This window comes from Poecilia reticulata, linkage group LG2 (assembly GCF_000633615.1).
Source record: "Poecilia reticulata strain Guanapo linkage group LG2, Guppy_female_1.0+MT, whole genome shotgun sequence".
Lineage (NCBI taxonomy): Eukaryota > Metazoa > Chordata > Actinopteri > Cyprinodontiformes > Poeciliidae > Poecilia > Poecilia reticulata.
This window is the reverse complement of record NC_024332.1, coordinates 10,385,998-10,412,238: the sequence shown is the minus strand read 5'-3', so window position 1 is coordinate 10,412,238 and position 26,241 is coordinate 10,385,998. Positions and strand designations below refer to the sequence as shown.

The 26,241-nt window shown below is 37.0% G+C and overlaps 1 protein-coding gene and 1 long non-coding RNA gene across 2 annotated transcripts in view; one reads left to right on the top strand and one right to left on the bottom strand.

The window, feature by feature from the left end:
* Nucleotides 1-711: 711 nt before the first annotated feature.
* Nucleotides 712-26,241, bottom strand: part of nlgn4xa (neuroligin 4 X-linked a) — a 100,418-nt gene continuing 74,888 nt past the window's right edge. Inside the window, exons 4-6 of the mRNA XM_008430309.2 lie at nucleotides 16,064-16,249; nucleotides 12,477-13,266; nucleotides 712-2,164 (exon numbers count right to left, since the gene is read on the bottom strand). Of these exons, the coding sequence (XP_008428531.1) occupies nucleotides 1,270-2,164; nucleotides 12,477-13,266; nucleotides 16,064-16,249 (1,871 nt within the window). The 3' untranslated portion in view covers nucleotides 712-1,269. The remainder of the gene's footprint in view (nucleotides 2,165-12,476; nucleotides 13,267-16,063; nucleotides 16,250-26,241) is intronic.
* On the top strand, nucleotides 2,172-9,513 carry LOC103477285 (uncharacterized). Its single transcript, XR_535615.2, has 3 exons — nucleotides 2,172-6,829; nucleotides 7,065-7,151; nucleotides 7,736-9,513. It is a non-coding gene; the product is annotated as an uncharacterized LOC103477285 (long non-coding RNA).

Here is a 26,241-nt window from a genome sequence, read left to right as displayed (position 1 = left end):
TTGACTGGATTGGGGACCAAATGACAAGAATATACCTTTTTATACAATTTATAAATGCAGCGTAAAATTTTGTGGATGTAATTCTTTTTCTCCTGATATAGGATGCAAAATGGAAAGGGTATTAATGGGGACTTCTTTTGTTTTCATAGTAATTAATATTAATATTTACACTCATTCACTTGCTTGTGTAAACCAAAATATCACAATTCTGGCACAATATTTTACATATTGCTAGCATATAACAATTGGAAATATCTAACATAGATGTCTTTACAAACATATCCAACTAATATTATTACAAAAAATCACTGCCTTTTTAAATTCCTAAAGAATACATTGCTGGTCACATTGTAAGCTCAGGCTGAGCTGAGATTGCAAGACAAAAATAAGCAGGAAAAAAAATCCACAAAGAAAAGCAATAGAAGCAGAACAGGATGAGATCCAGTCAGACTGAAAATACTGAGTTAATCTCCTTTCCGGACCTTGAGTGTCTTAAAAAGTGAACACCAACCAACACACAAGACAGTACTGCATATGATGAACCGAAGAAATCTCCTCTGATGGGATTGTGTTCGCATTTTGGTCATTCTGACAAAACTAATGAAACAAGCTGTAGCCAGAAAATAAAGATTATTTTTTGGGATATATTTACACACACAAAACTGAAAGCACAAGCCAAAACAAAAAAAAATTAACCATCCCAGCAAAATAAATAAATAAAAACAAATCAAATATAGAAATAGCTCTTTGTATTTTTTTAAATCTTTTTAAAAACATCTTTTATTTGCACGTATAATTATATTCCCTTTTAGTTTTCTTCTTCTTTTTTAAATTTATTTATTTTTTTGCAAAGTTTTTATAAATACATATTCGGCTGGGGTGTAGAATTGTGTGCCCAGGTCAAGTGTCCGATGCAGGAAAGATTCTGAAAAGATGATGCTTTTTTGTTGCTGTCTTGTTGTCTTGTGTATTTCTGGCTCAAAAACCTCCATAAAGGCTTTTTTGCCCCCTTATAAGGATATTAACAGTCAGTCCTGGTTGCTTTCTTTTAAGTAAAACCTTCTATGAAGCTCTGCTTCAAAAAGAGTTACTAATGTAACATTCATTCTGAATTTCTGGAGAAGTTTATGAGCAATGCTCCTTTTAATACTTTTCAAGAAGGCGTGATAACAAAATATCATCTGCTTAGACTCAGAGTCTGTGCTTTTCACAGTCAATTTCACATATTTGCTTTGTGTTGGAATCTGGATTGGTCCCGGCCCAGTTCAGCTATACCCGTGTTGTCGAGTGGCCGTGGGGCAAATTGGTACTGTTCTGGCTCCCGCCAAACGTGTTGAAGTTGTGCAGAGGCTGCATGCCAGCCAGCGAGTTGGGGATCATTGTGATAGTGCTGGGCGTCATCAGAGGGATGTCGTCAGGCGACCGGCGTAGCGTGAGGGTGTAGTCAGGGGGACAGGTGAGCCGCAGCGTGTCGTGGCTCTGCAGAGACTCACACTCGTGGTGATGTTCATGCTCAAGCTGCTGCTGCTTCATCTGTAAAGACATCAGCTCCTCGCTCTGCATGTGCGCCACATCGTTGGCTGTAGTAGAAGTGTTCGCCGGGGCGGAGTTGCGCTGCGGGGTTGGAACTCGGCGGTTGGACTCGTGTCGCCGCTTGTCTTTCTTGTAGTAGAGTGCCGCGAAGGCGAGGATGTTCAGAAAAAGCAGCGACGCCCCTACAGCGATGGTGACACTGAGCTCAGTGGAGTAGTCTCTCTTGGTCTCAATCATGACGGTTGATTCCTCAGTCAGGTCTCCGCTCTTGCGCTGGTCTGTGGTTTGCTTGGTGTTGGCAGAAGGGACTCCTGGGTGGCGTGTGGTGGACGGCCAGTTGTTTTTCCCTGGAAAGCGTTTGGTGTAAGGGTACGGGGTGGTGTCCTGCGGCGGGATCTTGGTGGTGGTGGACACATACTGGAAAAACTCATTTATATTGTGCAGATGTGGAACAAGTTCCAGCCAGAACGCGACCTTTGTAGCCCGGTAGTGATCCCGAACTCTTGGCTTTAGGCCAATGTGAAGGTAGAGCTGGTCTTTGGGGTTGTACTTAGTCCAGGCTACTTCTTCAAACCGGTTAGGCTTTGTGTGGATGAATTTTGTGTCTTGTGGAACTGGCTGATTTGGATCCCTGAAAGGGAGAAAAACAAAAAACAATATTCTTAGTAAAGGTTTTAATTCAGAACCTTTCAGTAAAGTCTTTTCCTATCAATCACATGGCAACAGTGCAGTTTTTCATGTACTCACAACAAAATTCATTGTGTTTTAATGACAATTTAAGTGTCATTAAAACACTTAATGACACTTAAATTTTCATTGGACATGTTTTCATGAGCAAAACTTTTCACCTCTCTGATGAATCAGATAATAACCTTTTGTTGCAAAATTCAGATTCTGCTTTAAATAAAATATATTTTCAAAGGTTTCTTACATCACCCTGAACAAACCAACCGCACTGTGAAACATGGTTGCATCAGCCTCATGCTGTGAGTCTGCTTACATCAGCAGTGACTAAGAAGCTGGTAAGAGTTTACAGGAAGGTGGATGGAGTTAAGTCCAGGACGATCCAGGAAGAAAAGCTGTTTCATACTTGAGACTCGGGAGAAAGCTCACCTTCCAAAAGAACAACCACCCTAAAAATACAGCCAGAGCTACGATGGAAACATTTATATCAGTGATATCAACTATCAATACTCAACGACTGGTATTCTCAATGTCTTAGATCTTTTCCTGGTTGGGTGTGAATACTTTTGTTATGTATCAGTGTTTAGAATCTAAACCAAACCAAAGCAAGTACGTATCTGTTGTTTCACTGAGGATTAATGTATGTCACGTCCAGCTGAGTTATTACCACATCTCTTCAACAGTAATGCATTTCCAAGAGACTCCAGGATTAAATGAATGCTCTGTCACGACCTTCATATTTAATGACGCCTTATGGTTGACAGGTTCTGAATTTTATGCTAGTTCTGAAGGAAGAGAAAGTTAAACACTTGAAACATTTTCTTCTTAAATTGTGTTCAGTGAGAGACAGGTGTTGTTGACCATGCATACATAACAAGAAAGATTTTCTGAGTAGGTTGTCATATTTGGTGATTTGCCTTTACATACTTATGTGATATGTCCTTTCCCTGTATCCATTTTCTGTGCATGAATCAAATGATAGATGGTGGCTGGAACTGATCTAAAGCAGCCATTGGGTAAGACTGAGGGATGGAATCTCATCATTCCCTCTTACTGGTCCCAGCTCATAAGTGGGCCCTGCTGGTTTATTTTCAGCACATTTTATTACAAAAATCATAGGACTTTTTTAGTTCTTTTGTTCTTGTCATGAGATTTTCTTCTTATGTTAGCAGTGCTTTGTTTTATCATGGATTTTTAATCCTAAGATTGCCCTATCACTGCTCTAGTGATGCTAAAGGTATTTATTTGCAAGTTAATTTAAATGTTATAGACATATTTCATCACTAAGCAGTAGTCTCATTTACAGTCTCCTTTGTTCTCTCAGCTTTGCTCTGTTTGAGGTCGATGCCAGGAGTCATTTGGCATAAGATGGGAAACCCAAAGGACAGGTGGCCTGTTCATTGTCCTTCTTGGTCCAAATAAAAATACATAAATAAAATGAAATAAAGATAAAAGTCATGACAAAAAACATCATGAGTGATTGAAGAGAAATCTTCACACAAGGGTCAATGCCAGAAATCCACTGCTTAAAGGAAGGACTCATAGATCCCATTGGCAGCAGTTTTGCTCATGTTTTCACCTCTCTGATCAATCAGGTAATAATCTTTTGTTGCAAAATTCAGATTCTGCTTTAAATAAAATATATTTTAAGTACTTTATTAGAATCAGAATGATTTTATTGTTATTGTACCGAAATCTGTTTTTGAAGGAGAGTCAGATATTTTTAGGTACTTTGCTGTCTGTCGATGTCGATTCTGCTCAGATTGGACGTTGACCTCTTTTATGTGAACATCTTAGTCAGGAATCACCTATTCATGCAGATCTACATCCATTACCTATCTGTGAGTATATTCACCTGTGAATAGGTAAATATACAATAGAAACGTTCTACTTTCCTATTGTATCAAATGCTTACTTTGTGCAATAAAATGCAAATTAATAATCATACAGTATTTTTTTTGATAGGACAATGTGTTTTTGTGAATTTTTTACGTAATGTTTCTCAAGGTTGATATGTACCAACAATGAAAATTCTGGACCTCCACTGTTTGTAAGAAAACGTAAAAAATAAATAAAAATCCGCAGTGTGTCAAATACTTTTGTTCCCTCACTGTGTTTTCTGAAAGGGCCTGCACAGCAGGTGTGGTTGAAACCATGCAGTGATGACAATCTGGTTGGTAGATTAAAGCCAAAAAACACACCCTGACCACATTTGGATAGAGGGTCCTAATCCTTTCTTGCCAATAACACACATTGATTGGGCCATGGTTGGTACTAGAACTTTTGTTCTTCTCCCTTGCAATCATAGTTCATGTTGCATAAAATTCACCACAAAATCTAAATTTATGAGTTATATTTGAAAATGCCAAAAAGTTAGTGGAGCATAAATAATTTTCCAAAAATTTTAACTTGCCAGTTTTCCTTTTCTACTTGTTTGTACCGTTAAAAAAAAAAAAGGTTATCAAAAAAATAACAGTCTTCTGCCTTTAATGCCTCCCTCACTACTTTTGGCAGCCACAACTTCCTCATTGGAACCAAGAACAAAGCTGCTCGGCTCAAGCATCCCTGAAAGCTTCCCATGTTTCAGACGGATTCTGTGTTGGCAAACACTTGATCCATTTTTCAGAACACACTGAGCCAGAAGCAGAGTATTTTCTAGGATAATAAACTGGACCAGCACAATACTGTGCCCTTCACTCAGTCAGAGGAATTTTGCCCAGGAATTTGTGCTAAATCTCCTGCAGAGTCATCACTGCTGAACTCTGCAGCCCATTAGGATGTTAGTGTCAGTTTATTGAGGGCCCTAACAAGCAACTGAAGAAAAGTGTGTCCAAGTAAATTGAGGCCTTTTGGGAGACAAAGCTGAGCAAAGACTTCTGAAACTAAGTAATTACAAATTTTAGATGGTCTACTGATTTTTTTACACTAAAGGAATGAAAGTCAATTTATATCTGCAACACTAGAGCAGATTTCCAGTCAGTGGCTACAATCATGCAGCCTACTGGAGCCTCTTTTTAAAACTCTTCACTATTTCATAAGAGTTTGTTTGCTTTGTGTTGAAGACCCTGAACATCCCTACTTCTAAAAATAATTTACAGTCTTATTGTTTTTCTGTTTCTACATTTGCTTTTTCACAGGAATTTTAAATGGTAGCCATTTAAAATTTTACCAGAGTCAAGAAAAATCTAATTTGATTGGTGACCATGAATGAAGTATCACTTTGCTCTAGCTGGATAAATCCTCCTACACTTTAGAGAGTGTGCCTGTTAGTGTCCTACATCAATCATAATATTGGGGTATAGTACAATGGAAACACAATATTCATGTTTTACCTAAAATATTTGACCCAAGTTGTGGTTAATTTGATTATGTACAAACATTTCTAAAAAGTGTTATTATTATTCTCATACTTAGATCAAAATAATTCAGTTAACTGAGGGAAAAGGGGAAGCTTTAGTCAGATTTAACATCAAATAAAATGAATAAAAACCAATTATTTGGTTTCAACAGTATTACTGGTAGCTGATAGAAGCAGCACCTCTGCCTGATTAAACTGCCTCCTTAGGAAGGGTCAAAACAGTCATCCAGTAAGGTTCGCCCTCCAGCTGGTAGCTGCATATGGAGCCACACAAAAACGATTGCTGGCATGTGGTAAGAGTTCCCTCAAGGCCTGTCATTGCTGTACAAACATATGTTAGAACAGACATCACCCCTCCCACTGAATGCATTAGAGATAGATTAAACAGAACACTTTAAACCTTCCTCGCCTATAGAACCGCCAATTATCTTACCTCAATAATTTACATCCAGATTTTTGTAATAATTGAGATTTATTTTTTTTCCCCCATGATTAATTTTACCAAACACTCCCTCTATTTCTTCTGGCAAGTAAATTAAAAGTGAAATAAACTTCAACAGTGTGATGCAACAGATGCTTTAACCTGTTAAGCCCGACGGACCCTCCGAGGGTTCCAGCTGCCATGTGACCTCGACTCGCTCTGTAAACAAAGGCTCCGTGTGCCTTTAAATTTTTTTTTTTATTATTATCCGCTAAAAGAGGCTTTAATCTTTCAAAAACTATTCCGCATAAAGGTTTTGCCCAAAATGTTAAGATTTTAGAGCTATTTAAAAACAGCTGATGAGATTTAAAGGTCCTCGGGCGATGACGCAACTGCCCGGAAAACCCCCGATCAGCTGATCATCACGGCCATTTTATGGCTCCACGAGACAGTGGAAAGACTCTCAGAGTATGGCACAAGATGTCGGCTATGCAAAATCATGACGTATTTTTCGGAACCCGATCTAAATGTGTGCGTAATTTATGCGTTCTCGGCGCGTTCTCGGTGCGCTCTCGTGCATAAGCACGTGTGGTACACGGGAGTCTGAGCACGTGGAGTTATCTCGGTTCCGTGAGTTCAGTTTTGATTTTTTTTATGATAAATCGATCATAGCAGCAGAAACTGGACGATTTAGAGGCTTTTGAAGGCTTTTGAACAACAACGGTTTTCCGATTTGCTACGAGTGGAGCTAAATCTTCTGATAGCTGGTGGGATTCGGACGAGGAGGAAGAGGAAGAGCCGGACACAGCTGACAGACTTGATCTCGGTGATGTGTAAGTTTCCCCCCGCAATTTCACACAAAATATTTGATGTTTTGGTTCTATTTATTTATTAATTTCAGTGATTATATGCTTGTAATAACGGCAGGAAGTAAAACCATGTGGTTATTTGTTTACTTATGTTTTACTAAAATATGTTTTATTTTACTAGTAAGGATTTCATGTTTACTTTGGTTCATTACTTTGTAATAAACCTCTAATTCTTCRAATACTTTATTTTTATTTATAGTCGAGTGGAAGCCGAACCATCAAGCTCGGGTGACGCTGAACCTCCCCCCACCTCCCCCACCTCTCATGATTCTTCACCTTCTTTGAGGTAAGATGTCCATTTTTTTGGTGGTGATGGTGGTGGTGGATTTTCAAAATTGTTTATTTGCTCTTTTAAATTATTCAAAAAGTATTTTTGACTGTTTTATCTTGTTTCAATAAAAGTTTTCTATTTGGAGTCAAAGAAAGAGCTTTCACATCATCATTATTATACATATTACACTGTGCACAATGGTACATTTTGCATATAAATGGGGTAAATGTCATGACCAATGGTTATATTATATGTAGAAAGTGTCATTAGATGGTAATAAGCTATTTAATTTTAACAAACCCCCAGTATTGATGTAAAAAACACATTTGGCACAGTTTGGTGACATTTTGGATAAATGTGCCAAAATGGCCTCTCCGCCTAAGAAATTTCTCACTAATACCATTCTAAAATAAATATGATTCATCTGATTGAGTCCAAATTTGGTATACTTTTACACAACATTTAGATTTAAAAGTCTGTACTACTTTTTTGTGTTACAAATACTATTTTGGTAGTGTTTTCAATGTTTATTTCAAAGAAAATTTTGGCGAGGTTAAAAAAAATGCAAAATATTTTGTATTTTGTCCCTAATATTTCAGGCAGGGTCAAAGCTACAATGGTGCTGACACCAGAAAACCATTCTATGACATCTTACCTTTACAGAGGTACCAAAAGTTTCTTATTAAATCTAATAGCTGTGAGGCTATAAGTGATTTACTTTTGTGTGTTTTTGTCAGGCGGAAATTTATTTATACCCCCTTAGGGGGTAAGAGGACTTGGAGAAGCTGGAATGAATTCAGTGTTGTGTCCCTCTGGTAGCTTCTAGATGTCCATGAACAATATTTACATTGTTACACTGCAAGGAGACATGTTTCTAATCAATAAAATGTAACTTGAGACTGAAAACGTAAATACATTTTGACCGAGATGGCTCCTGGGATCCTCCTAGAAATGGGAACACGGTCATGTTTACTCTCCTAGGTTAAATGTTCTACTCCAAGAGTTTATGATAGTTTCCCACCAAGTTGTTTCCAAGTTTGGTGGAGTCAATGTAAACCTTTCCAGGGTAGTGTTCAAGAAGTTCTCTTCTACCAAATATCTTTGAGTTTTTTATCTGACCACTGCACTTGTCATGTAATGGTTCCATAGAAAACTGTGTGTGCAGCTTCAAGTGGTCTGCCTGTTATGGGGTAGTGTGTCTTTCTAATGAAAGTCCCGTTTGGATTCAGATCATTAAAAAGCTCATCTGTAGTTGTATGTTGGTCCTTCACCATTTTATCATCAGCATAGCCTCATAAGGTAAAATCTCAGGCTGGACTCCAGAAAGATGGTGATTAATGATAATTTTATCTCTTATGTTTCTTTCCTTTATTAGCTCTTTGGTTTGACCTTTTCAGGTTCAAATGAAAATCAATTGCAGTTAAAGATTTCTGGGTTCAAATCTTTGTTAAAGACTTCTGAGTGGAGTCTGTAGGTTCTGCCGGTGTATGTGTCGGTTCTCTCTGGGTAAAGTGTCTTCTTCACACAGTTCAAAACACACAGACGGTCAAAATGTGCACGTATGCTCAGTTGTATCTCTTGTTGGGTTCTGTGTTGCCCTGGAGATGAACTGGTGACCTGTCGGTAGGTCTCCCAACCATCACTAGAGACAGTGTATCTGTGCCACTGCAAGGACAAAGTGGGTATAAAAATGGATAAATGGTGTGTTTCACACACACAACATGCTGGCTCAAACATTTCTGATTGACTGAAGTGTTGGTGCCATATGGAGACTAAGATAAAGTGCCAGAATCCAAGCTAGAACATAAGGGGATTAAATGTCACTTTCACTCAATGGGATAAAAATCAAGTGAAGATTTACAGTAGAAATAAGATCTTTACCTACACTGTAAAAAATCTAACACATTTTATTTTGCTTCATTTGGAATTAGACTACATTTTCTAGGAATTACAAAGTCTACTTTTATCTGAAGAAGAGCAGATATAATTTTAAACTCAGAAATGTTCTCCTAATTTCTTAGTACTTGGTCAAACCTTTAAACTTTACAACTTGGGTCAAATGATTTGGTTTGCTGTAATTTTCACCAATTCCTCTGAACAGAACTTGTGTTCAGATTTTAGACCCTCTTAAACAGGATGATTAGTGGACATTGCTATGCTGTTCATAAAATAGTTTGGACAGAGGAAGGAGGAACCTTCCGATATCTTCAAAGTCCACAATTCTTTTTCAGATATTTGGACAGATCTTTTGATTTTGTACAAGAAGCCAAAGTGGTTTATTTGTTGCCTGAACAGTTTGTTAACTGACCCATAAGGAACAGTAATGTTTGTTGAATGTTTGCTTTTGATTTCAAAGAAACATAATGTGCTTCATCATTCTGAAACACATTATGTTTCGGAATGGATTAGTTCTAAATCATTTAATCATTTAAATCTAATCACTTTCCAGCAAAAATAAATGGTCAGTCCTGACTGATCTGAAACATGAACAGATTAGTTAAATTTATTGTCAGAGAGACTGTTAATCTGACATGACAAGATATCTGGTTTAACGTTGTATGCTATGTGATTTTCTGGAATTTTTGTAAGTTTTTTTTTTCTATTAAAATCAAGCAATCAAGAAAAAGAGAAATTGTATTTATTATTTTTTTCCAAAGTGAACACACTTACATATTGTCATTTTCATATTTTTTGCCAAAAAATGATTGAGGCAAAAAAAATGACTGGAGGTATTGTTTTAGGAAGATGACAATATTCAATAGAAGATCAAATATTCATCACCTTCAGTTCTTCTATATTTCTAATTACATCTACCATTTTTTATCAAATCAAAACTGACAGTTTTTTGCAGCAAAATGCAATCTGGCGTGATCACAACTGGAGACTTTGCAGCGAGGTGGGGAGACTTACTGAGAAACAGCAACTCTCCAAGTGATACATTTGCTTTCAGTAAACGCCGTCTTGGAAGTGCATAAAAAAAGCAGCAAGAGAAAAGAGCCTACCCAAAATGTGTGTGAGGAGACCAATCCCCCCGCTGATCAGGCATCAATTGAATTGGAGCCAAACAGCAAGCGGTGAAATGCTGCAGACTATCATGCTGATCAAGACTTTATTTATTCGCCTTAAAGTGAATTTTCAGTGTGACTGGGCCGCAAACAACCTGATGCCTAATCTCAAGGTGTGTGTGAAGCAAAGAAACGTGATCCACATATAAATAGCAAGCAAATCCTTTCATCAAATCCAGCACTGCAGCAGCACCAGGGYAGGATTTAATGTGTTTTATTAACCCCCACTTGATCTCTGTGACTCACCGACTAATCATTAAATAGCTAATCATAGCAACAATATTTGTTGATACCCTGTCCCTGAATCCAGGTTTGGAGCATTAATATTAAATGTTATTTTAGAAAACATTTAGCTGGTAATTTGATTCATCAAGAGGCGTCTAGAGCTTTATACACATCTCTTTGGTTATGAGAGTGCAATGTGAAATGCTGATTATCTCGTACTAAGACTTCAGAGTGTCTTATGTGCATAGTGTGTGTTGAAAAAGTCACACACAAAAAACTTTAAGTGGGTGTAACCTTGTACAAGTTGTACAAGAACCTTTGTGAAACAGTAACATAAATAAATAAATAAATAAATAAATAAATAAATAAATAAATAAATAAATAAATAAATAAAATCAGCTTTTACAATGATTTAAATCTAACTCCAAGCCTCACAGCCAACTCTCGGCACATTGCATGTTAATGTTTACATCCAGAGATTTCACCCATGCGTACGACGCTGGAGGGCAAAAAGACTATTATTTTACTTGCTATCCATTTTTCTGCCATGGAAGAAAAGTTCAGTTAATAAAATGAAACCTGGAGATGTAGGTATTATTAATTAAATTCACTGCAAATGGAAAAATGCAGCAGAAGAAATGCTGAAGAACAGCTCCAAACCAGCAGTATTCTTTTTCTTGCTCTCTGTGTCAGCAATGCTTCACACAGAGCCGTTGCCGTAGTGACTGACTGACAACAGCTCCAGCAGTGTATCAGGATTCAACCCCAAAAACCAAGCAAACATTTCTCACACAAAGAACAGAACATTGAGTCGTTACAGATTTAGGTATTGAGGTTGTCAAAGTCAAGCTAGCATAGCTCACCTACTTTTAATTAAAACTTTTCCCTGATCTGGTGATACTCTTGGACCTTATTATTGTTGGGTAGTGTTGATTATTAATAGCAAAGTCTCCCTTTTCTTTCACATATCAAACGTGCATTTAAGATTTACTGTGTTATGTTGACAACTTACCCACTTTTTGCGCCACTGTCTGTTCACAAGTTCCAGAAGTTTTGTCTTTTTTCAAGATGCAGATTTATTTATTTTTTTTAAGAAGTCATGCTTGTTCAGTCTTTTCCTAATTATCCTGTTGTAGTGTTTAGCATCTTAAAGGCTAATAGAGGCTAGGATGAAGCTTTTAGGTGTTTTGCAGTTTCTCAGAGAAAATGTTGACCAATGGCCAGATGGAAGCGTAGCTGGCAATAAATTATTGTAATTCTTGATTTTCACACTTACTCATGCATTTTTATAAATATTAACTGAACAATGTATGTATTTATTCATGTTCATCTATTTATTTGTATTTTTCATTTATATTGACAGGAGCCTATGGAAAAATATTTCACAAGTAATTTATTTATTCATCATGGTAGGCGACTTTTTTCAGTCGCTTACCATGAAGGATGTCACTGAATGAAGGATGAATTGAAAAATGTACTTGAACATGCTTGATAAGAATCTGCAGATGAAATACAAGTGGATATTTTAGCAACACATTTATACAACACACTTTGTGTGTTGGAAGAAAGTATAGCCTTTACAATAAAATGCTGCTCTGAATCAATTAAAATACCTGTGAAAACCTCACACAGGTTTTCACACAGGTGAAAACCTGTATGAGGTTTTCTGGTTCTGATGGCCTCCAGAACCTCTGGTTCTGATGGCCTCCAGAACCAGTTTGAAAAATGAGTCAAAATCTGCTGTAGTTTCTTGATATAGGAGACATTTTGATGCTGTCATTACCAAAACCATATTTTCTAATAAATATTAAATAAGTTCAAGACAACTTTTTCAATAATTATTCCATATGTCACTCTAGCAAATATATGTGAGAACATAATGTAAAACAAGGTGAATATTACATAGGGCACCACATCTCTAGGTGTCATTTACAAATAACTAACGTGAATTGAAGTGAAAATAAGACTGTTTAATAGCCGTCTGTAGTAAATCACAGTGAGAAAAGACAAAGATAAGAAAGAAAATGTTTTAGAAAAACTTGAACCTTACCCTGTTTTAGCAAAGTTAGTCCAGTAGGTCATGACGACTGCACTCAGCATCACATCGTTCTTTGAGAAATTGCAGTTAAAAAGATCTGTGGGGCCGATCATAGGGATCCCAAACACATATGGTACCTCGTCACCGTGGGCCGAATCGGCCCAGCTGGGCTTCATGTCACTTTGACAGTGGTGGTAAAAAGCATAAAAGTAGGTGGGGGAGCCGTACTGGGCGTGAAGGTCAGCTGTTGCCACAGCTGGCGCCACCCACTGGTGGTCGGTGAAGAGCGCCACAAGGGTCTTGCGACGGGTTTCTGGATTTTCCTTGTCTGCCCAGTCGGTGTACATGAATTTGATGGTTTCCCGCAGAGTGTCCTTTCCCTCTGGGTATCCATAGAGATGATCCACAAAGTCTGACACTGCAAAGTCAAAGTCATTGGCAGACACTCCATCCTCACTGTCCACAATGCCGTCAACAAATTTGAACCCCTCGCCCTGGTTGACGCCCAGCATGATGTCATAGTTCAGAAACTCCCCTTGCTCCATGAGAATCTGTGGGTCGTCTGGGATTACGTCGCCGTCGATCACAGGCCCAAAAGCAATGTGATACTTTGCAGGCGTGACGTACTGCTCGATCAGCTCCTTGTAGTTTTTCTTTTGCAGGCATTCCACCAGGTCGATGGTGTCCAGCATGTTGCAGCCCACCTTCTCAGCGAGGGATCGGGTGTACTTTGCAGGCTGGTAATTGACGGCCCAGCTGGACAGTGCTGTCCCACTCTGGATGATGGCTTTCTGGAACAGATCTGAGATACACCCTGGTATTAGTGAAACACTTCAAAGAACACGCCACTTCTCTTTTATTGACTCCACACATTATTCCAAAAAGATGAGAATGTGTAAAAATTAAACATTAAGAATAATTAGAAATTCCGATTTAATTGGGATGTGGTGATAAAATGTTTGCCCCATTCTACATTCTGTTTTTGTTTCTTTCTTCCCAAACTGGCCATATGTGAGAAAGTAATTGGCCCCTAACTGGGAGGACAAACCTACATCGCAACAACCTCCATCTATGCATAATTGGTAATGACTCTTTAACATCATTGTACAATGATGTAGGCCAAACAATACACAGTTTGGCCTACTGTGTATTGTAGCCTACATTTGAAAACCTCAAAAGAACAAAATGAGGATTTTGAAATGGCTTTGTCAAAGTGAAGGGTTAGGGTGAGCTGACATCAAAAAAACTGTTTGTGTTAAGTCATTAAAAGTCATTCAAGTCTTTAAGTACTTGCATGAATATTACAACAGGTTTCTCAGGCGGTTCTTAGCTTTTCCAGCTTTTCCAGCTTTTCCAGCTTCCAATCAGCAAATAGGTGAAAATATATTTTCCCCAAAATGTTGGTTTTAGACATTTCTATTTATACTCATGCATACGCAGAGTAGTGACTCAACCAGGCCGATGTGGAAAGTATGTTTTGAGCTCAGAGCCGACATTTCCCAGAAGGCCTGTTTAGCTCTGTGCGAGCTTTTACTGGCGCCGCTCTCAAGCTGATGGCGAACTTCGGCTCAACCTCGACTCAGATGTTCACTTCGAAACGGCGCACAGAGTGACGGTGAGGTTTTATGAGCCTGGCATGTTGATCCGCAAGGCTGATGATGCTGCTGTTTTCATGGCAGATTTACAGCACGGCGAACGCAACAAGCCACATTACATTTCTCGGTGATGTATTGTACAGAAAATAAAGGATTCTTGGCAAGACATGGGCGTTTGTTTACGACCACAGCCCTGAGTGCTGCCCCTTCAGAAACATCCAGACGTTTATCTAAATGTAAAGTAAGCCATTCCTGCTGCAGCAACTTCACCACACAGAAAAATGAAACAGATCTGCACACTGCAACAACGAAACCTATTGTTCTCTTTGATCTTCTTTAACAAGCTCTTGCTTTTTTGGATTATCTTTTAAATGAAGCCAAGACACTTTTACCTGTTATTTCAATTTTTAAACTTGTACAAGAGAAAGTTTTTTCCCCAAATCTTTGTTGTTAACATTTAGGTGGAGATATTTTTTAAGTAAAACAAGGTTTTAAAGTCAAAACAGAAGAAATATTCATGAATAAAACATGAATATACAGCTGAAACAATATATACTGTACCTAAAATTCAAAGGTTTTTCTCATCATTTCTGACACTGAATGAAACTAATCTTCATGTTTTTACCAACATCGTTTGCTTATATCAAAAATAATGAGAGATTACTGTAAGACATTGTTATTCTTATTCTACCATTCTTCACATTACAATCAGACCAAACTTCTCAGTTAGAATTACCAAAAAATGATACTTTATATGCCACAATAATAAGACAAAGAACATGTCAGATTCATTGATTTGCAGATTTTTCTGTAGAACCTAATTCAAAATTATAAACTAAAAATCCATCATTTTATAGATTTTTTTCTAAATAGTCTATTTCTAGATTTAAAAGAAAATACCAAGGCATAATTCTGTTTGACTAGCTGTGGTTTGCAAAGTGGCCAATCCAGGAGAGCCATTCATTTTCCTTCCCCTTATTGGCTGCACCCTCACGAATAGATAGAATGAAAATAATAGATATTAGGTTCTGCTGCAGTGCCAAGGCTCTTTCCACTGTGCCTTTAAAGACAATATCAAGTATATTTGGTGTCTGAATTGTTAAAATAAACAGTTTTAAGTGTTTTTAGAGGAGTTCTCAGGCTATGTAAATATCTGGTTTCAATTTTACCTCTTTGAGCAGTAATGTCACTCCATACAGTACCACCTACTGGAAAGAAAGAATCACAATGCAGAATATTAATTCCCAACAAATCTCAAAATATTGTGGACCAAAGTTTACCCTTAATTTCCACTTTGATTTATTATTATTATTATTATTATTATTATTATTATTATTATTATTATTATTATTATTATTATTATTATTATTAATAAATATTTTAAATGCAGAGGATTTTTGTATCCCAAAACAGCATTTTTGATAGTTATATCAATTGTGTGCATTTACAGTTTGTGTCATTTACTCTTACAGAAGATTAGACATAAAATAATTTAGAAAATGAAATTTTGTTTAGATGAAGAGCTGATGAAAAGTGCTGTTGGTTTGGTTTATGCAAGAACAGCTTAAAATCTCTTTCTGTTTGCATCCATAAAGGTGGCATCTGGCATTATAATAATATTATTATCACGTTAATACAATATAATTCTCCTATTGACTAAGTAGCTGCCACAAATGCTTGGTTGTTTTTTGTGGCTGTCGTCTTTGTTTATGTGATGAAGCTGTTTTCATTCCAGGGTTAATTTTTTTTTGCAATTTTCTAAAGTCTGCAGCATAAAATCAGTTGAGAAAAACTCAGGCTTTGATGCCCTGAGGCTGCAGCTGTGGCAAATAGACGTCCACACCGCCAAGCCAAACCTTTCTGCTTTTCATGGATGTTTCTGTTTCTTGTAAGAGCAGAAGTAAATGCAGATTTAAAAGTCAGCTCTGGTTTTAGAAATAAATGTTCCTGTGCTTTGAGATGGAAATTCAACTTCTCTTCATGACTCAGTGGAGGAGCTCATACCTTCTGAGTAATGCGAAAGGCAGAGCAGGCTGACGCACGACGCTCCAGCCCCTGAACCGAAAATGGTCACTCTTTTCGGGTCTCCTTTGAAGGCATGGATGTTTTCTTTGATCCACCTGAGAGCCTGGATCTGATCCAGGAGGCCGTAGTTCCCCTTGGCTGCCTGGTCACCCGTGCTAAGAAAACCTGCAGCGATAAAAATGGAGAAAAAGATATAGCTTTTATTTATTTCAGCACTCATAAGTGTTTGTGGTACCTGCAACAATGACTTGCTATTTGTGTTCATTCATGAGAAAAAGGTGTTCATGACTTCTAATCTAATAATATGGAAACTTATTTAAACCTTTGCTGTTACTGTGTCTTTTAGCAGATGCTACTAATCAAATAGATGTGAGGACTTGGAGCTTAGCAGTGTGTTCTCACAATGCGTGGAAGGAAAGACTTCAGTGACTGAAAGTTATAAATTATAAAAATTCTGATGTTAAGAGAGAATTCTGTTTTTGGCTGCGTTTCCATTACAAATGTGCACAAAACTTTGTCAATATTACATTAATGTCAAAAAACACAATTTCGAAATTGTGGCGTTTCCATTAAGTAAAAAATAAAAGTAATAAAAATCCATCCATCTTCTTGCACCCTTGTCCCTCAGTGGGGTCAGGAGGGTTGCTGGTGCCTCTCCAGCTAACGTTCCGGGCGAGAGGCGGGGTCACCTGGACAGGTCGCCAGTCTGTCGCAGGGCAACACAGAGACACACAGGACACACAACCATGCACACACACACTCACACCTAGGGGCAATTTAGAGAGGCCAATTAACCTGACAGTCATGTTTTTGGACTGGGGGAGGAAACCGGAGAACCTGGAGAAAACCCACCATGCACAAGGAGAACATGGAGACTCCATGCAGAAAGACCGGGGCTGGGAATCGAACCCAGAACCTTCTTGCTGCAAGGCAACAGCTCTACCAACTGCACCACTGTGCAGCCCCTAATAAAAATCCCACTTGAATAAATTTGTTCATGTGAGGTAGCTGAAAACACACTGAGATCCTCTGACTACTTCCTGTTGTCTTCTTCATGGTTTGCACCCGTTGTAACATCTGCATGTTGATCATGTGACTCTTGTGATGTGAAAAAGTTTTTCTATTGCAGTTTTTCAAAATAAACTAATTTAGATATGGCCAAAAAAGCTTCCTCATTCTAGCAGCAAAACCTTTTTTGAAATAAGTGTGTTTTCATTAAGCAAATTTATTTTCAAAATTTCAAATTAACGTAATTATATTGTCAATGGAAATGCAGCTGAAGCATCATAACTCCACCACTCTGACTCCAACTCCACATCCAAACAGACTTTTCTACAGGTTTGGGGTCAATGCAGCACGAAAGTTCATTACTATTAATTGAGCTTTCTTTTTATTAGCTGTTGATAGAAAATATCAACAACAGATTATTTCACTTACAACAATAGAAAAATGTCTTGTTATAAATGAAATAATCTGCCAGTAGAACATGTATTTTTTTTAACATTATTAAGGAATTGGTGACTCAAAACAAGCTCCTGCATCTTGTTAAAAAGTTACTTGTAAGTTGGCTTTGTCTTAATTCAAGTGTACTAAGATATTTGCCATAGAAAATAGACCAAAACTACTTGGTGAGACTGTGTGTTTTTGCAGTGTGTGTGCTGCTGGTGGTCAGAGGGTTCGGTGGCTCACTTTTGTCAGTCTGCTCCAGGGAAGCAGACTGCTGAATGCATGAATTTCTGAATGTAGTGTAAAGCGTTTGGAATCCTCTGGACTTGAGAAAGTGCTATTGAAGTACAGGCCAGCTGTAATCTGTGTGGGGTGAAATGTACTCTTCACTCTCTGTAAACCTCAAAAACACCTTTGTGAATCTGTGATGAACTGGAATACAATGAAAGGTGGTAGTAGACATGCTCCTCTGCTGTTCCAAGTATCAACTGCCAAGTAGAGAAGTATGCAAATTTGATTGTACCCATTGCACCAGAAAAGGTTGCCCAGAAGGAATCCCATCCAGACTGACCGGCCAGACAGCAGCCTCTGACTTCCAAAAACTTGTTGACAAATTAGCAAATACCACTAAACCCATTAAGTGGCTTTCTAAATTGTGCCACTGGGGTTCCTGGCTGCAGCATCCTGCCAAGCCTGGCAGCGGCCACCGGTAGCTGTGAGCTAACCAAGACTGAGGAAGTGTAAATGACAAATGGAATGAAAACCACTTGGTAAGAGTGCAGGAGAGAAGGAGGATATGTAGCCTGTGGCTCTTTGATACACCACAGATCCAGTTTGTCATGGTGAGATGGAGGGAATGATGGGAAGAGGAGGGTGAGGGTGAGGGTGGGGGCGGGATTAAAGGCCGACGGCTGCCTCCTAGACCCTGCAGGACGGCCCTGATGCCGCTCTCCCCTTCAGACCCTTTTCAGCCCCCAGATTCTCATTTCTCTGCTCTTTTCCTCTTCCCTCACATCCCTCACCTCAAAGGAGCCAAAGAGAGAAACACGCTTACAGGCACTCCTCAGGAGCTGTGAAGATTAGTCAAAGATTCATTTCCAAGCACCCTGTCCCCAAAATAGACTCACATAGAAAAACCATTTCAAATAAGTAACAGAAATCAAATAAACAATACACACTCTACAGACATGTTCACATGTTAAACATGAACAGCATGGTCATTCTGAACTGTTCTGTTTTTGGTGTTAAATGTACGCATTTACCTAAATGTCTTAATGAGTGGCGCTAGAAGTTATAGAATGCATTTTAAGCTTTTACTTGTTAAATTCACAGACAATTAGTTGAAAAATAACTTAAGAAATTGTGTTTTTATCATCATGCAGATGCTAAATTTAGTACAGATGGTTCATTTTAATTTTGTAGATTACATAAATAAGATAATTTACTAGATGACATCAAAATTATTACAAAACAATTCTTGATAGGAAGAAGTTTGAGGCTAATTTGCGACAGTAGACAATGACGTGATGAGTGTAGACTAAACCAGATGGTTACATAATCTGTCTTTCTATTCACTGCATAATTTCACAATTTCACATTTTGAAAATACATTTGCATAATGGAAACTTGATTTTTGAGAAAAAGTTCTTAGATGTTCCTTTACATTTCTTCTAAATGTGTTAAAACCTTTGAAATCCATGTTTGAAAACAATTTCTTCCTTTCTCTACAGCTATGTGATTTTTAGTAAATTTCTCAGTTTGAGATTCTACATAAAGACTCAGTAAATACCCGGAACTTTGGTGGTGGAAGGGGACAAAATGTTAAAAAGTACATACTTTTTCAAATGTTGTACATAGTGAGTTTTTTCTATGCTATTTTTATGAGAAAAATACCCTTTGAGTATCTTTAACAAATGACAAAAACAAAGCATCATTTACCCTCCAGTAGTTAGAAGCTCTAAGGAATTCACTACTGGTGAAATAGTAGAACAGGAAAGTCAGTAAATCTGAGTTCATTCAAATATCGAAACAACTAAAATCAACTCCCAGATCTTCAGTTGTTTAGCTGGTCAGTTCATCATCCTAAAAACTAGTGGCTGATTGAGACGTGTGCAGCTGAGATTTACCAAATTAAAGAATTTAAAATGTGAAGAAAATGAAAGAAACATTCCATGGAGGTAAACTGCCTGTGGCTGGAGTTGACATTTCAGTCCTGCTGCTTTTATCGGAGCGCCACCACGGAAATTAAACCGGAGCAGAGCTGTCAATACTCACATGGAAGAAAACACTAATGGCACACATTTAAAAATACCACTCAGGATGAATCACATAAAGAAATCACTGGACAGCCTTTTAACCAGACCACTGACAGGCAATTTTCATTTTCAGTCTCACCTGACAGGGACACTTAGTGAGTTCCTGGTTAATGTAGTGTAATAAAATGTGTCTCAAGATGGACTGATTTAAAAAAAAAGAAAAAAAAAAGGTATTGCTTATCAGAAAGCAAAATTATAGAGCTTTTCATCATAGACTTTAGAAATCTCACCCACCTGACATCATTGATTCAATTAAAGATTCTTTGAGTTTTCACTCTGTTATATGATGTCAGGTTTTACCAAAAGCCACTGGAGCCCCGTCATGTTGAGCTTCACCAGCTATTCTTTATTACATTAAATTCCATGCTAAATGCATTAATAAAATCTAAAAAGTCACACATGCTGCAGCCTGTTTTTGTTACGTGGCTGTGCTATAAAAATAAACTTGAATAAACTTGACCCGTATTTTATTCAGCAACATTTCCTGCAGAGACAATGAGCTGCTACTAGTAATTGTTTCCATTCATAGATAATTACATAATGCAAATGTTCTTTTTTATTTTATGGTTGGTTTAGTTGTTTTGTTAAGATTTAGAGTCATAGTAAAAATTAAGTACGCACTCAAGCTGTGTAAATATCAGAGCATGATCAAACATGTGACATTATTAGAATAAAAGCAGAAAACAATGTGCTTTCTTACGTCCTTGAGGAGAACTGATTCACAGAACGTGTCAACACCTCTATTTAGATTTCTGCTAGCTGTAGGTTTTTACTCAATGCCAAAGTGGACAGACGTTAGCAATCCATTTAGAGAAGAAAATGTGTTGATGCTTATCACCCTAGGAAGGGTTAAAGGTCACTCAAGAGAAATAAAACTAGAACTGAAAGCCTTTCCCAGCAAGCCCTATAAATATGTGAAAGGTCATTTCCAAATATTACAAAATAGATTCATTCAGTAGTGAAAAAATAAAAAGGTTTAATATATCTGCAGATATAAATCTGCAGGAGGGGAGGTCTCAACAAATTCAGCGTCTGAAGGACATTATATATTAATATAAATTCTTGAGCTCACTGTACTGCTTGATTACTAGATTATTGTAGTTTTAGGGCCACACTAAGAAAAAACAGCAAATAAAAGATTAAGAGAACAAAGTCATAAAATTACAAGAAAGAAGTTATGATATTGTGAGATTAAAGACTAAAGTCTTAATATTTTAAGAAAAGTCATAGTATTATGAGAATAAAGTCATTTTTTACAAAAATAAATTTTTACCTTAATGCTCCATTAGTTTATTGAACAGAATCAATGTGTATCTGATTGACTTGAAATGATATTTCTGTAAAGTGCCTTCAGTTGATGCTATATAAATAAAACCAAATGAACTGAAAAATAAGCCATGTGAGAATTCCAGTCGCTAAAGGTGGAGCTAACAAGCAAAACATTTTCCACTTTTGCTTTATTCTTGTGTAATGGTGAATATATTGGAGTCCAATTTGTTTAAATGTGTTGATAGTAAAACTCTAGAAGTGAAGGAGGGTGTGTTTCCTTTTCATCATGGCAGTAAAGAAGGTTTCAGCAGTCTGTCAATGACAAGCCAGCTGAGCAGCACCACTCACCGCTCTGGCCTAAAGCATTAAACCCTCCCTGCTCTATCTGCACAAATGCTGCTTTCACAGGCCAGAGCTTAATGTAGGTCAGTCTGATAAAGTGCACAGAGCTCTGAGGTTTAAAAAGCGCCGGGCTGGGCAGCCAATGGAAGGCCTTACTGATTGATTTCAGGCTCTAAATGGAGCAGAGGAGTAACATGTCTGGGTCATCAAACTTTTCACATTCATTGGAAATTACAGACAATTCTGTAAAAAATTATACAATTGTTGAGAAAAGTGTGTGTGTGGGGGTGGGGGGGAGTCATTTCACAGTTAAAACCAGACAAAATCTGCTTCTTTCTGTCTGACATTAAATCAGGCTAAACTTTTTATGCTTCAGGTCAGTTAGAAAAATTACTTCTTTCTTAGGAAAGAAGTAATTTTGGGTAACACTTTATTTGAAGGGGGTGAATAAGACTGTCATGACACTGTCATAAACATGACATAACATGTCATGAACATGAATGAGCCTTCATGAATATTTATGACTGTTGTCATGTCATTACTGTTTAAACTTTACCTTTAATAAAATAAGGTCATTTTTAAAGTGCAATCAGTAATACTTTTATAACAAATTTAAATCAGTAATAATTTCTTGGTTAATGTCAAGTTGTCATAACAAAGACATTTTGAATATTGTCAACTTTGTATTAAAAGTGTCATAATTTACCAAATGACTCTTTATGACAACAGTCATAAATATTCATAAAGGATTATTCATGTTCATGACAGGAGTTATGTCATGTTTGTGTCAGTCTTATTCACCCCCTTCAAATAAAATGTTACCTACTTTGGTCAGAATGTCAGAAATGTGTATCCACTAAAATTACTATGAATCGAAACAAATTGGGAATACAGAGATTATGATGTCACGACTAAAACAAGTGAGCTAGAAGAGAAACACTGGAAGCTTTTCACAGCTACATCAGAGTCAGGAACGCTCGGAAAAAGAAGCAACTATTACAAAAAATGAGAAAAAGGTTGAAGTGCTGGGACATAAAGAGCATCATTACATATGAAAGAAAAAAGTGAAGCTGCAAAAGTTGGGAACATTAACCCAACTGGGACGTTAAGGTGGTGGCAGCATCATGTTGTGGACATGTTTTGCTATAGTTCATAAAATAGATGACATCATGAGGAAATAACATTCTGTGGATTTATTAAAGCAACATCTCAAGATTTCAGGGACAACTTTGTCTTCCAAATGAATAATGTCCTTCAGCAAAACACCAAATTTCTTACAAAGTGTCTTAAACACTTTTAAAGTTCGTCTTAAACCCACCTATTTTACTTGGCTTTCAACACCAGCGGGATCTAGTTTTAAATTGTATGTTTTTAAACTGTAAGTTTTTATTTATTTTTTTATTTTTTTATTATGTTGTGTTTTAATGTACAGCACTTTGTATCAGCTGTGGTTGTTTTAAAGTGCTTTATAAATAAAGTTGGTTTGGTTTAATGTTTTATTTTTCTGATCATAATTCCATTGAACATTTGTCAATTAAAAAGGTGAAGGAGAACCAGAATCTTCACCCAGGCACAGTGTCAGGAGGAATGGGTCAAAATTCCAGCAAACTGTTTTCAACAGCTTGACGAAAACAGATGTTTCATCCACATCATAAAGTTTAGACAATAATTATATCCAATACTGAGGAAATATGTGAAAACTTTTGAATTTGAAAAATGTAACACAATTCTCACCATTCTGTTATTTAACACATTAATCCTCATCACAGACATAAAACATGAAAAGTTTTATTTTCACACTGAAAGAAACAAGATCATCTTTATCCTTTTAATATTCAGTTCAGTTCATTTTGGGGTCTTTTCTTGCTTTTGCTTGTTTGTTTTATCAGAAATGTTTTTGCTGCTTCCCGTCCGAAAGATGCATTTAGAGGTAAAAATATTCATCAGACAGAATGGACCTGCTCTGTATTCTGCTGCAGCTGTTTTATATGGCCCATTTCCAAAGAGCAAACAATCTAGTTTCAAATTATTTAAACCCTAAATTTAGACTCTTTATGCTCTTGAGTGCAATCAGAACTTTATTCTTCTGCTTTCAGTCCCCTATGAAATGATTGTTCTGTAGTTGTTGCTGTTCATCGACTCCAGCTCTGATGGAAACACACCTGATAACTGGAAATGAAGGATCTGAACTTGTTGCTGTGAGGCGAGGAAAGCTGACTTTTAACTAACAGAAAGTCTTTGCTGAAAGCAACATGTCCCATCGAGGCTCTGACAGTACCGACTCATACAGCGGGGTGAAGATTTGGATCTTTGTGTCTGAATTACAGATGCTTTACTCTCAGTCCCATTGTGTGAACAGGAAAGTGAAGATTCCCAGGAACAGTTTACTGACTGCAAATTGTTTTCCAATTCTTTATGAAAAAACTTCTGAAAGTATACTGGTCCTTCATAATCAGCCCAGTATGAACAGTTCGTAGAACCACAAACCAGACAGAACCAGCTCAAACCTGCAGAGTGCATTATGTCTACAATTTGTTCATATATTTATAACCAATGATGAGCAAAAAGCTCAAATGTGTTAAAATTTGACCTTAGGTCTAAATTCATTTTGCAGTCTGGTTTAATCTTGCATAAATGAACCCAGACATGTTATTGAACCAATAGCTAAATGTAGCAGAACTAACTATGCTAACCAATCATGAGCTTGGATTTCATAGTGAAACATGATTGTTTTATTCTATAAAATTGAAGGGTATATATAAAATAACTAACAATTTAGTTGTTTTAATTAATTTTATTAGGTTTACAACAAATGCATAGTCAGATTCAGTGTATTTCCTATTAAGTAATGACAAATTCAATGATGTAATCAATACACAAATCTAGAATAAATTATGGAAATTAGCACAATCAGCTATCTGATGCTAGTTCACAGACATACCAAAGATCATATTGAAAGCAAAGTGTTGTAGTGGTTCAAAATTATACCTGATTCAGATCAGTTTCATAAATTTGCCTCTTAAGTACTGAAATGTATTGAATGTGCCACATTTAGGTAAAAAGAAAAGTTATCTTTCCAGAATCTGTCAGCTAGCATTGAGGTCCTACAAGATCACACCAGGGTAGCATGATGCTAACTCCACAGCTTTAGCATGAGCCCTACTTCCAATGTTTGACCAACCCAGAGTGATACACTGATACCACAACATTGGTTTTGTAGAGGTGCTTTTATAAAATAATTTTCTTCACCTTCAAAAATAAATGCAACCAGAAAAATCAGCCTACCAGCTCATTTTAATGGAGTTTAATGCAGTGAGTCACATGCAGGGGTGAAAGTAAGGGGGTACGGTACGGTACTGCGTACCCCTAAAAGATTTAGTGGGGGTTGCAGTACCTGCAAGAGAGGAGCTGCTGTAAAAAATCAATGGGTTCACTGTGCAGCCGCAACTGCGCTCACTAATTAGCTGTGACTAATTAGTGAGCGCAATCTAAAACAATCTGTTTTAGACTGTTTTCAAGAACAATCTAAAACAGACTTAATCAGTTAATGAATACATTTTTCCCCATTTCATATTGTTTCTGAACTGTTCGTGCTTTGCTAGAGCAGCGGTGCAACATGTCGATCACGGAAGGTTTTGAGTCTCAGCATTAGGTGACAAACTGAACACAGCAGGACTCTGAGAGCAGCACGTCATCCTCTGACTCCTTATCAAAATGTTCATAACTTTATTAAAGAACAAGAAAAAAAATCCACAAAACGTGTTCAAATTAATGACCCAACAACAATAATAATCTCAGTGATTATCAGGGCCGTGCAGAGGCCACTAAAGGGGCAGGTGCTCAAAAACAAAATAAGAAAAGGGCCCATCTAACCGTATTCTAGGACAGAATATTAACAAAGCCTCTCAGCTGTCAGAGTTTAATAAACAATGATAAATTACAAAATTGTGAGATATACAATCAAAGCTAAGGAGAATCTCCATACAGAGCATAACACTATGCATATGTAAGATATTTTATTAGTAATTTCTTTCTGCAGGTCTATTTTGTTATAGGAAAGTATTGCAATATTCAAACCCGCAATTTAGCAAGATATGTAAATCAGAGCTGGACCACCAGACATATTTTGTCTTTACATAATTACACTATTAAAAATATAAACAAGGGCACAATGCAACCTTTTAGTGACTGTAATCTATAAAACAAAGATCTGCCTGTTTGCTGCAGTGGAGATGAAGACGGTCCATTCAGGAAAGCAGAGCTGCATCAAACTTTAACGTGGAACTGCAGAAAAAAACAAAAAAACAAAAGCAAATATTTAATTGTTAATGAATGTCATCATGAGAAAAGTCTACCGAGTTTTGCTTAAAAAACTTTTTTAAACATTTAAATCACATTCATCTCATGAAGTGAATATTTTTGCAAAACAAACTTATTTGTGCATGTCAGAAATCTTTTCTTAATATTCTAAGTTTTTGTTTGACTCAAAGTTTTGCTTGTGATTCTCACATGAGTTGTGGGCGGGGCCTAAAGTCACAATAAAAGATTTCTGATGTGTGTAAATAAAAGTTTATGTTTGGCAAATAACTTTTTATGTTCACAAGACAAAAATTAGTTATTTAATTTAAAAAAGTTTTTTAAACAAAACGATTTGTTTTTTAAAAAAAGAAATCATTACAATTCCAAAGGTTTTGATTACAATTTTATTTTACTTAACTGAGGTTAGTTATTTTTTCTCCATTGAATAATTGGGGAAACAAATTTAACTTCATACTCTGTGAACCA